This window comes from Montipora foliosa, chromosome 12, assembly GCF_036669935.1.
Source record: "Montipora foliosa isolate CH-2021 chromosome 12, ASM3666993v2, whole genome shotgun sequence".
NCBI lineage: Eukaryota > Metazoa > Cnidaria > Anthozoa > Scleractinia > Acroporidae > Montipora > Montipora foliosa.
In genome coordinates this window covers 18,942,316-18,954,815 of record NC_090880.1, presented here as the reverse complement: position 1 = coordinate 18,954,815, position 12,500 = coordinate 18,942,316, and the positions used below count along the sequence as shown (strand labels likewise).

The 12,500-nt window shown below is 38.0% G+C and overlaps 1 protein-coding gene across 2 annotated transcripts in view; it reads right to left on the bottom strand.

Moving 5' to 3' along the window:
- The window catches only part of LOC137979450 (uncharacterized), a 19,070-nt gene extending 8,509 nt beyond the window's left edge, over nt 1-10,561 (bottom strand). Inside the window, exons 1-7 of one of the 2 annotated variants that reach the window (XM_068826707.1) lie at nt 10,430-10,561; nt 9,444-9,543; nt 9,138-9,346; nt 8,929-9,007; nt 8,366-8,441; nt 3,222-3,289; nt 782-916 (exon numbers count right to left, since the gene is read on the bottom strand). In XM_068826707.1, the coding sequence (XP_068682808.1) occupies nt 782-916; nt 3,222-3,289; nt 8,366-8,441; nt 8,929-9,007; nt 9,138-9,346; nt 9,444-9,503 (627 nt within the window). In that variant the 5' untranslated portion in view covers nt 9,504-9,543; nt 10,430-10,561. The other variant, XM_068826706.1, reaches the window with a different exon arrangement.
- Between the last annotated feature and the right edge of the window lie 1,939 nt (nt 10,562-12,500).

The following is a 12,500-nucleotide window of genomic DNA, read 5'->3' as shown; positions in this document are numbered from 1 at the left end:
GCGGCTAAATAAGTTAGTGAGGGAGTAAGTAAACTGAAGGAGGTAACCTTCCGCCACCTGACTCCAACAAACAGTAACAAAAAAATAAACCAAAAAAAGTAGTAAAACTAAAAGTTAAGGCCGACTATGTTAAAAAGACACCTTTATGGAAATGATTGTGCACATCTGTCGAAAGGCAACTTTTAGCGGGGCTCGAACTGTCAGGAAATAAATTGTTTTTTTTCCTTTTCTTGATTACAAACACTCTAAAGGGGATAGGGAATGAATGAGGACTAATGCTCCATACTCTTCCCCCTGCTTTGAGCTAACGGACTGAGCATCTCTAAGAAGTCAGCTACATTTTCCCCTAAATTGAAGTATCGAAGGACAGATTCTTTCAAACCTGCATGAGATTAAAGGGGCTATGTCACGTTTTTCAAGATTACCCAAATAGAATCTGTTTCAATCTTGTCCATTTGTGTCCATCCATGCTTCTCTTTCCATTTGTTGTATTTATTTTATGTTGTTTAACAGCTTTACGTGGTCATCGCAGCAATGTTTTATTCCACTTTCTGGGCATTTGGGTGTCATGAAATTTTGCATCATCTTGCATGACATAGCCCCTTTAAAATTCAATTTGACAATGACAACAATCAGATACTCTTACTAGTCAATTAAACTAGCCACCCCCATTCAAATTTTATCGAAACCCCTTGGGGCTATAAATGCTACCATACTCTTCTCCCCGCCTTGAGCATGCAAAATATTTGCCAGTTGTCTTGCAACCAAATATTTAACTTACAGAGTCCTCCACATATTTTTCAAATAAGGTTATCTCTACAGTCTGTTTCTCCTCAGTGATCCCCAAAACCATTGGCAACGAGTAGAAGACTGTACTGAGAGATTGCAAGAGGGAGGACTGGTAGTGCAGCATTCCCTGAGGAAAAACAGTCAGCAATAAGTCAAAGGGGCTGTGTCATGGCAGTGCAGTTTAATGTCTTGTGTAGTTTTATCGATTATTCCCCCATACTTGCTATGCAACTTAATGTTCACCCCAAAGTACTTTTAAAAAACACAAATAAAAGCAGCTTTGTGACAAAAAATGTCAGTTGAGCATACAGACATTGTGATTTAAGTTGCAAACAACAAACTGAGATAAACTTTGAAAAACTGTAAAGCCGAACAGTTTTTAGAAAACCACAGCAATAATATTTTTATTGCAATTGAATTTAATCTTCTTCAATTTTTCCCTTCTACTGTATTTGGTGTTTTATTCAAACCTTTTTTCAATGTTTCGAGTAGTTATTTTTACATTTGAATCGCTTGATTTTGGTTGAAAGTTCCCAGTCACAGAATTTGGCTAATTTTCGACACAGGGCCCTTTCATTCATAATCAAAATTGATACTAAACCGCTCTATTTGCTTTTAGAAAAAGGGGAAAATGAACGGAAAGTTAGTTTATCTAAGTGTCTAATCTTCTAGTACTGGAGCACTAATTGGAGACACTGTAAATTGAAATTTAACAAATTAATGCAAATCAAATCAAATTTTGGTTTTTGAGGGGAGGAAAAAGCCGAAGTTCCCAGAGGAAAAACTCTCAGTGCAGAGTAGAGAAGCGACAAAGTCAACCCACATGATGCTGAGTCTGGGAATCGAACCCAGGCCACATTGGTGGGAGGCAAGTCCTCTCACCACCCCTGCACTCCATGACATGAAACATGAGGTAGCTCACAAAATGTAGGAATTTATTAAGAAGACAGAGTTGCTCTTGACTGCACCTCAGCCATGCCTTATGATTCTCAAGTGCCCTCCAAACTTTCTGTGGGATACACAGCCTTGATATACATTCACTAAACATTAACCAATTCTTATTGAAGGGTTGTACAACTAAATTATTACAAGTTCCATTTCTCTGTTTTTGTTATTATTTTGGTCAACTTGCCAGCCACTAAAAACAAGGGAATAAATGGTGCATATAGCAAGCTTTCTGCAATGCAGTGAGGTAGGCAAAGATTGAGGAAAAGAGGATCCAACTAGAGCTAATTACACATCAATAAAATGGGTTCAGTTGTAGAGCACCAATTAGGAATTCTACAGAAACAGCCACTTTTGTTAGTTAACTCTTCTTTTTCTTTTTTCAAGCCAATGGGTAGTAAAGTATCACAGCAAAATCAGTCAAGCGCTAGAGCAGGCTAATAATTTATGGCCAAACATAACAACAAAGAGCACATGCAATACGAGCTTCCATGCAACTGTGCAAGCACTCATTTCCAAAGCAACTCATCTTTATTTAGGTTCCCATGAGATCAAGGTGAAGTCCTCCAGTTACAGATGTCACAACATGGCAGCCAAAATGTGAACTCAAATGGTATATATTGACAGAGACCCGTGTGACTTATTTTGGCAAACACCATGATTAGTATACATTTTCCTTTGTCCAATGCAATTAGAATTAGCAGCTTTAAATCTTATTGCCTGTGCTCTTTCAGCTCCTATCAAAAGTTGTAACATTGTTGACCAACATTTTTAGCAATGGCAATGTTAAACCTGCATCTCAAAACCACACAAACAAATAAAGTGCTACAACACTGTACAACCAAAAAATCAATTCTTCTTTTTCTTTGGATTTCAAAACTATGTTTTACTATTCTATTCTATTATATTCCCAAGTATTAAGCCTTTATTTAAAAAAAGGTACATGTTTATTTTTGCTGGAATTTTCCTATTTAGTGACCTGTCTGCCACAGAAGCACATGACCATAACTAACTTTAAAATCTTGAGAGAGCTGGATTGAAGAGAAAATGATGTCAAAAACTCACTAGTTTACGAAAGCAATGCATGTGTACACTGAACGGGAGTTTCAGCCTTTCAGATTTTTAATAATAAGCTACATTTACATGTACAACGTCACTGAAATTTAAAGCCAGTGAGTAAATGACATCCTCTGAGGTCCAATTAGCCACTTTTTAACTTGAGTAATGGTGGAACATAAAATCCAAAACTTACTCTGACAAAATTAAGACTCTTTGGGCAAAAGTCAATGCTCAAAATTTTGCCTGTCAAAATGTTTTAAGCAAACACACTCTTTCAAGATCTCAAGAAAAATAAAGAAAGCGACTTTTTGATCATAGCAGCACTTTAACGTCGGTCAACATTCATTACACCAAAAATTTTATGTTCATGCCTGTTAAGTTAAACATGCCTGTCAAGGAAAACATCTCGATTAAACACATTTCCTTACCGATCTTTCTGAGGTTGCCAAAACCTTCCCTGAGTCAGAAAATAAGGTCACCTTTACCATAAACATCCCTATCATAAGATGAGAGATATTATATGAATATTATTGAATGTGAACTTTCTAGATTCCTTAATTTACTAAGCTAAATTTAATTTTTAAAAGTTGGTGCTACATTTGTCAGATATGTCCAGGTTTGACTCTATTTAGATGCATGCACCCGGATTTCAATAAGCGTCACGAAGTGTCCCCTTGCTCTTCTCGCCAAGTCTAACATCACTCATTTCTCGGACTACAGACAATTTACGTCACAAAGTGTCCCCCAAATGCCGCTCTTTAAGTAAAGATTAACTGCTGCATTTACCCAAAGCTAAAACCAACACTAACTTTTACCCTTACCTCATTGTTGAAAATAGGTAGCAAATGCTTAGACTTAAGGGACACTTCATGTTGGATGTCAAAATTGGGCGTGCATCTAATTAGGGTCAAACCTGGACATAAGTGACATTTGCATACTTCATTGAGGAATACAGCAACAAATGAATCTCTGTAGGGTGAGGATATTCTGAAAAAGCATGTTCAAATTCTAATCTATTCAACAGTTTCATTTTTCATTGACATCAATCACGTTTACCATGACAGTAAAAACAGAAACTAACAAAGCGGATCAAATTTAGCCAATCACATCACTGAATATGACCCATTGGCCTTTTCCATTGCATTGATTGACAGCAGTGAAAAACTCAATTGTTGATTGGAATTCGAACTTCAGAGTTCCAACATTTATAAAAGGTGCAGTGGAGCAATGAGGCTTTGTACTTCAATAACAAATCGAGAAGTCTTTTAGCTTTTAGCTTTTAGCTTCTTAAAAGAAGCTAGCTAGTATTTAGCACACTTAGGTAATCGCACAGGGCCAAGTAAAATTAAGGATTAATATAACATGTATTTTCAGAAGTGCAGAAATTGCCCAAGCTAACACTATAATAAAACGATGTATGCCTGGTAACAGCTGTCAACAGCTGTCAATGAATAGCCTGCGTAGCTGGCGAGAGGCAATAACGAGCAGAGAACCCGCACAGAGAATGGTGAATGGAGCTGCGAGATCCCGCCTACTAGAAAACCTAGATTTTTTCAATGGTTTGGTCACTGAGAGGACAGGAATTTCTGATTGGCTGATAACAAAAAACATGTCAATCGAACATAACTTGAGACCTTCATCCACTGGAAAAAGGAACAAGAAATCAACAACGTATGTCCACTATCGAAGGTGTATCAAAAGCTCTTGCTTATCTCAACATTAAAACAGAATAGGAAATTTGGCTCAGGAAAGGAAAGAGCACAAGATTGCTGTGAAGGAGTCGCTTTCCAGCAAAGATGTTATGGTTATTCTACCCACTGGTTTGGGTAAAGGCTTGATATACATGATCTTAACTCTAACAAAAGAATAAATTTTGTCAGCAAGAACCTGCATTGTGATTGTTTCGCAGATTTACTATCTGGTGAATCTGAAAATTTAATGCAGGCACCTTTGAGGTACGACATCCATAATAGTGGCCTACGTGTATCTGTACCCTCCCCCCAAAAGAAAAATGGGAGGAGAGAACATCTACGAAAAGCTGGCCCAAATCGTATTCCATGATGTCATGCCTTTTGCAAGAAAATGTATAATGGTTTCTCATTGGTCACTTACTCTTACAGGGCTCAAAGTTAGCGACCAAATGGTCGCACATGCGACTAAATTTTTGGTTGTGCGCCTAAAGAATCATGTGTGATCGCACTCGCACGCCTGAAAAGCTCAAGTACAGTGCGACTGAATTGCCTCTCTGCTTTCTCATGTGACTATACTTGTGTGCTTCAAGTGGTATGTCACGAAACAGAAACATCAATTAACAGCTATAAAGATATACATAACAAAATCTGGCCCTAAATAATAAAGTTACATTATTTTCCTTTCATCGTTGTGAGTTTATTTGTCGTCAGTTTTCTCAACAAATTCCCCCAATGCCGGTGAAGGTCCGTTTTCCTATTGATGTTTCATTCCATCCCATACTCTTTTGTTTTGTTAAAACTTTGTTTTGTTAAAACTCCGCTGACACATGCAATTGAAGACTACGAAAAAAGAACATGCTTATTGCGCATGTTGAAGGTTTGTGATGGTGGAAGGTCAAGAGTGGGTTAACAATATGAGCCTTTTTCTTCAAGGCAAGAAAATTGTTTAAAAAGTTAAGTCATCATGCTTGTATTGTCTTGTATTCAATAATTTTCTTATAAAAAGCCAGCTGTCACATTCTACAAAAGCAAGTAAATCTGCCTGGAATGATACTGCATCACTATTCAGTCCGTGATAAAGCTAAAGAGGATGAGCCAACGAGCAAGAAAAGAAAAGATACAAATTTCAAAGAGTGGGGTGAAACGAATTCGAGTAGCTAGAGTGGGATTCAAAGAAATAGGTTACTTAGCGACCAAATTCTCACGTCATGCTTCATGTTGTGTAGGCCCTTAACAACAGCGGAATTCCTGTAATGGAATACGCAAGAAATAGCGGCTTACAAAAAACGCCAAATGCGCGGAATTTATTTGCCATTTGCGACAGCATTAAGTCTGATCTTGGTGACCTGATAAAATCATTGAAGTACGCGTCTATTATCAATTATGAAGTTGTGTATCTATTCTGGTTTTCAAGTATATTTTCTTTGGTTACAAGTGTACATTGAGAAGGAATGTACTTTAACATGATGATAACATATTATAAATAATAAATTGTTGAAATTGAGAAGTCAAGATGATTTAAAAACCACAAGAACTTTATTGCTGTCTCAAACGAAAAGTAAGTCAGCCTTACAAGTTAAAACAACAAACACGGCACTAAAATAAAATACAAAAAACTGAAGATGACGTAATAATGTTTTCTGTTGGAACAGGTGCTCCCAGTATTTTAAACTGTGCTCCTAACATTTTCTGCTGTGCGCCTAAAATTTTGGCAGTATTCTTAGAAATTTACACTGGGTAGCACAAGTGCTCCCAAAGCCAAAAATAAACTTTGAGCCCTGTCTTGGTCAATTCTTTCGAGAACACAGATTGGTGAAAATAGATTGTACCATTGACTCTGCTTGCTTTTTCAGCGGTGATGATAACAGTGAAGAAGGAAACAGTGCAAAAGGAACGTGAATAGTTAGCTCATCTGGAGTCGGAGATGGGCTGTAACTAACTAGCCTGGGGCACTTCAGTGTGCTGAAAACCAAACTTTCTGGAAGTGATTCCTTTGACCGCAAAACAAGCCAACTTTTTCGAAAGTTGCTGCGTAGGAGCTTCTTATTGATTTTTCTAATTCCTCAAGGTTGTGCTGCAAATTTTGCTGTTTTGTAAGGACAGTATAACTGTATTGTTTTTAAACGATGATTATTTGTCTCCACAAATGAGGTCAAATTAACTCCGAGCTTGGACAAACTTTCATTGCTTACAGAAAGGATTTACTACAAGACACCTGGGTAAATATTACTCTGTCATTTATCTTATTTCACTGAATCCGTATCAAGACTTAATCTGTAACTATTTTCAAATTTCAAACAATACTTTGGGTAAATAAATTAGTTTGAAACCGATGGGAAGTGAGTGAATTTGTAAGCAATACAATAACATAGCCTGCAAATGTACTCAAGACTAAATATCACTCATAATCCTTTCCAATCTCTTAAAAACAGTATACACTTAAAAAAGGACATTGACTTGCAAATGAGTTCCAAAGAACAGAAATATATATCTAATACAATCAAAATTCAATGAAATACAAAGCCTTTGTTTACATCAATTTTAACGGAAATACAAAATATTTCCAAAATTGCATAAATTACTGTGACATCACGGAATACGATTTGGGCCAGCTTTTCCTACACCTTCCCTCGTTCCGTTTTTCTTTAGGGGGGAGGGGGGTACAGCTACATGTAGGCTACCATAATAGACACCACCAAAAGTTCAGCTTTGTGGGCTAGTTGGAATATGCCGCAGAATCAGCCTGGAGGCAAAGGGTGGCTGAGCTCTCTTCACACATTCAAGTGCTGCAAGACAAAGTTGGCAAGAGTTTTCCAATTGCCTTCAGACAAATTCAGAATAATTGATCAATTTAGCTTTCTCGTCAAACCGAATGAACACATCAACACGGGAACTTAGATCAATGATTTACTTCCATGGTCTGCTTAGATACCAAATCGTCAATGTTCAAAGTACTGCAAGTTTCTTGACTTGAAATGTATTAATTCCCTTGTTCACATTGTCACTCAGTAGTTCCTTCATTCTCTCCCTTGATTTACACAAGTTTTCAGTCTATAAATAGGACGTTTTTAAAAATCTCTGAATTGCAATTTCAGATTAATTACATGCACAATCTATGGCAATTGTTCGCAAATTTTGTTGACAGTCTTCCTCGTTTCACAGTTTTCTTTTTTGACGTATCTTCATTTTCCATGCTTTCCAAATGCTCATCTGCCGTGCATGCTGCTATATTTACTTTTACGCCCAAATTGACACTTACAGCTTTACTCTGATTGGCTCTTCTTAACTGCATGGATTTCAAAGTGTGTGGTATTAAAAAAACAGCACACAGGATTTACTGCATCTCTCCCCATTCTCTGTGCAGCTTTACCACTCATCCTTTGCCTCCTGCGACAACAATCCCGCCAGCTACATAGGCTAATCAATGAACAGAGAGCACCCCTTCTGGAACTATCAAACATGCTGACTGGCATTGTGCCAGAAAGCTAACACTGTGCATTCTCAAAACCTGGGCCCGGTTGTTCGAAAGCCGATTAACGCTAATCCCAGATTAAAAATTAACCAAGGATTATATTTCTCTACTCCCAAATGCTGTTCAACGCTGATATTCAGCACAACTTTACAATAGAAGAAGTCAATCTTGAAAAACAAAAATAAGCAAAAGAAACTTTCACCAAAAAGTTGAAAAAATGGAAAAAAGTTTACGCTAATCCTGGATTAAGTTAATCGGCTTTCGAACAACTGGGCCCTGGCTGTTTGGAGTAGAAGGAAAACCCAGTTGCCACACTGTTCAAGTGAGGTTCAAATTAAAAACAATCAATTTTGCCTAAACTGACGCTTAACTTCCTTTAACTGACATACAGGTAATAACAAAAGCCTACCGAGTCTCTCGTTGACAGGAGAATATGGCATATCAAGATCCAAGAAAACTCTGTATCGCTGACCTCGCATTAGTGTCTAAAAGAATATCGACCGTGGACAAGGAAAAAATGATTTAATTTTGGCTTTTAAATTATGGTAGAACACAAAAGTTAATCACTCATAACTTGGGTTTTAAATTGATGTTGGAACACAAAAGTTGATCATTCAATTGAGCGTGAATATGTCTTCCTGCGCTTCTTCTAGCACTCCATCGTTTCCAACTGAACTTTTGGTAAAAATACACCCTTAAAATTAAAAATTAAACTGCTGCATTGAAGAAAAGAAGATAAGGCTGGTTAACAAACCTAATATCGAGGGGGTTATTTTTCTCACAAACATTGCATGAAGCAACATGGTAATGTAATATATTGGCCCTTCGGTAGAAAACACAAAAGGTTATTTATCTAAGCTTGAACCGAGCTTAACTTGTTATCCCACGTCTCACGCCCTCGCAAAACATGTCACGCGCTTCACTCGTGGAGGAAAAAGGTTTCAAGAAAATTTTTACAGAAACATTACTTACCCGTTCGCCAGTACTCAAAGACAAATTAGCTTCCGGAAATGAACACAAGCCTTTTTCAACGGAATTCTCGCATTGCGAACTGCAAATAGATGATTCGTGAATATTCAAATTCAAAACAAAACATGTTATAAGCTGGCGAATTTCAAAGGCAAGCATCACACAATCACGCAAAAATTAGAAGAAAATTAAATTTAAAATATCACACTTACTTGAAATGAAGAAATACGGGTTTTATGTGACTCATGGTTGGCATATAAGCGTAGTAAAAGCTCACGTACATCAAAACGGCTATCCATATGATTACTGAAACGGTACAATACCAAAAAAAAACCCGAACGACTGTACTGCCAACTAGATGACTCGCAGCCGATGCCGCATTTTCGACACATCGGGTGATCTTCCAGTTCCTGACCTTGCGCTGGAAGAAGTATAAAAAAAAATTAGAAGGCCCGTTTTGGTCGGTGGCCGAACGATCGACGCGATCTTCCTCTTCCGCCATATTTGGCTTTGCTTACCCTCATTCTTCGCACTCTTCGTGGCCAGTCTCCTCTCATGTGACGAAAATCGTGTGACATCCTTCTTTTCCAGAAAGTCCACTGACAATTGTTTCACTGACTGAAACGAGATATGAAAAAGACCTCACCAAACGGAAGCTAAGACTGAGTGAAATTCGACAGAAATTAAAGTCTTAAGGTAGAATTTGCATTTCACTGGATAGCAATAGAGCGAATCGTGTCACGAGATTTTTTATCTCGCATTTGAACCAAAGGGCGATTTCAAATGATGTTTCAACACATTGAGTCGTGAAAGCTAACGAGTATTTCTGTTTTGCTTGTTTTTCATCCGTTTATGTTTTAAAGCTGGAAGATAGAAGCTGAATCGTTCTGTCTTGCCTTGAAAAACAGCGAAACACCATAATCTATAGTTCAATTATCAGCAGCCCTTTGATATCTCTCAGGGGAATATATATATATATATATATAATTTGGGGTTGTAGAAACAACACGCACTTTTCACGGTTATTCAATGAGCAAGTAGCTTTGTCTTTCAATTCCCAAACATAATAAATAAAGACCTAAATACGTAAACAAGGTTCAAAAATTCCTTTTACAAATTTTTTCATAAATTTGGTTTGATATAACGGATACACTCAAATGACCCCTTGCCAAGGTCGACCTTTGAATTTGTTGAATCTCAACTGCGTAAGCTTGTAAGAATGTTCCGTATTTGCTTTCATTCCAAACAAGGCTTTCTGAGAGTAAAAAAATTATGCTGGTCTGTTGATCTCAATGTCGTGCTAAAAAGTTTGTGAAATGTATATACAACATTGACACGATGGACAAGTACAGGAATATAAATCATTAAATTCACCATTCCAAAGGGCGGGTTTTTGGATGGAAAATCATGGTTTCTCATTTTAACTCTTCATTTGATTTGTTCAGCTGGAGAAGAAACAGCTTTAAATCTCTTTCAAGTTCACCAGCTTATTCTGTCAGCTTACCTGTATCGTTTGGTAAGTTCTTGCTCCAATGTTACATAAAACCAGGACTGCATTGTGTTCAGCCCGGGGTGTTCAGTCACTCCACATATGACAAATGAACTACGGACTGCCACCATCATATCCACTTTCACCACGTGAATAGAGCTTTCGACACCAGATCTAGAGATGGATGTTGAAGCGATGTTGATTTTTTGTGAATTTATGTCCAAACCAATGTTACCTTTGTAAAGTTTTCCGAGGTCAATTTTTCGAGGGGTCGCAAATGAAAATAAAAGAGTGTGCATCAAACGCGTGACCTTTTCTCGATCCTCAAAAATTTGCCGTTGCGGGTTGAAAGAAAAGCTCTTTCACAAAATTTAAGGGTCAAACGCCCATTGAGCTTGCTCCATGTTGCTCGAAGGCCAAGGAGTAAAGAGATGCTGTTTCTTTGTATTTTTTATTTTTTTAATGCATGCATGGTCTACAATTTTGATGTAAGAGTTATAACAGCAAAAAGATAAAATTAAGAAAAGAGAAAAGAGAAAATTTTAAGTGTAGCTGAGGCGAATAACATCTGTGTGAAACACAAGGGTCATTGTAATATATCGGTTGTTACGTCGATTTGATTGTCGTATCTAGTGACCTGTAAGGTTTTGGTTAGTGTTGTTTTTCTGAATAAAGAATCATTCTTCGAATTTATTGCATCATCATGGTGTCTGAGATCAGTGGGATTCGATAGCGCTAAGCACCATGGCAAGCAATCTTCAGTGGGTTGCACCAAGGGAACTCGAATTTGGCGTGAATGTCAGCGACAAATACAAGAAACTCGATGAGCATTGAAAATCATTTTAGCTAATCTGCTGAATACCCCGCCATTTATTTGCATAAGAATAACAGCTATTGTATTCTGACTTCTTTAGAGAACGCCGACGAGTGCTAAAAAAGGTGGCAGGGTATTCAGCAGTTACTTGTTGGAGAAGAAGCCGGCAGGTCCTATTTTCAACTTTGTAGAGAAGAAAAGGACCGCTAGACCTACCATCTGAGACTGAAACAAGAGATTGGAGAGCAGTTTGGCATAGGAACTGAAGACAGCTTTGCTGTTATAAATCCACGAAAGAATGTCACGTAGGAGCGACACAAATTCATCACATGCACGGAATCAAACAGTAACCTGCTGCGCAGAGCTATGGCGGTATTAGGGAACTTTAAGCAACGACAACGGCGACGGCAACGAGAACATCACACATTTGGCAAAAATAATAGCGTTGCACGCCCTGCACGTGCGTTTTTCACTTTTGTCCATTTCTTTGCCGCCGTCAGCAAAAAAACAACAGGGAGTTTTAGCAAAGACTACGGCTACGGCTACGGCAACGCCACAAAGCAAGAATATTATTGGTTGAAAAAGGAAAAAGGCCCGTGCTGCACGTGCAACACGAATTTCCGTGCATTTCTTTGCCGTACTTCACAAAACAACAACGTGAAATCACCAAATTTTAGGTTTTGACGACAACGTGAGCATATAACAATGAAAATGTCATTTTCAGTTTTGACTTTAAAACCGTTCGTACCCATCCATTTACAGGATAGTTCGCCTGTATTGTACAATGTGAACAAGACGGATTAATCGCGAAGTACTTTCGATAGCGCTAAGTTATATTTTGGACTAACGTTTTCGTTGCTGTAGCCGTCGTCTTTGCTAAAACACCCTAACGTGAAATAGCCAAATTCGAAGTTTTGTGAAGAACGTCAGGACTTGCCGAGGAACTTTGAGAACAACTTCATTCTATTTTGTTTTGGTTTTGTATTTTCATGCGGCCAGCGGTTTCGGTATATGTCACATTTAACTAATGATGAACCTTGAACCTTTGAAGAGTGTTGAGGCCGACATTGTTGTAATGTTTTTTCACTGAGGATCGAAGAAGTAAATTCTGTTATAAATTTAGACCTGGTTTATATTCTTAACTGCTGTCGCTACAGGACTTGAGGATAACGACTCTCGTTGATTTGCCTCTCGCGCCAACGACAATGCCGGCAGCGCTACTCAGGCTAATCAAACTACAAACCTGAGAAATCTGGCCTGAATTTGTGCGGA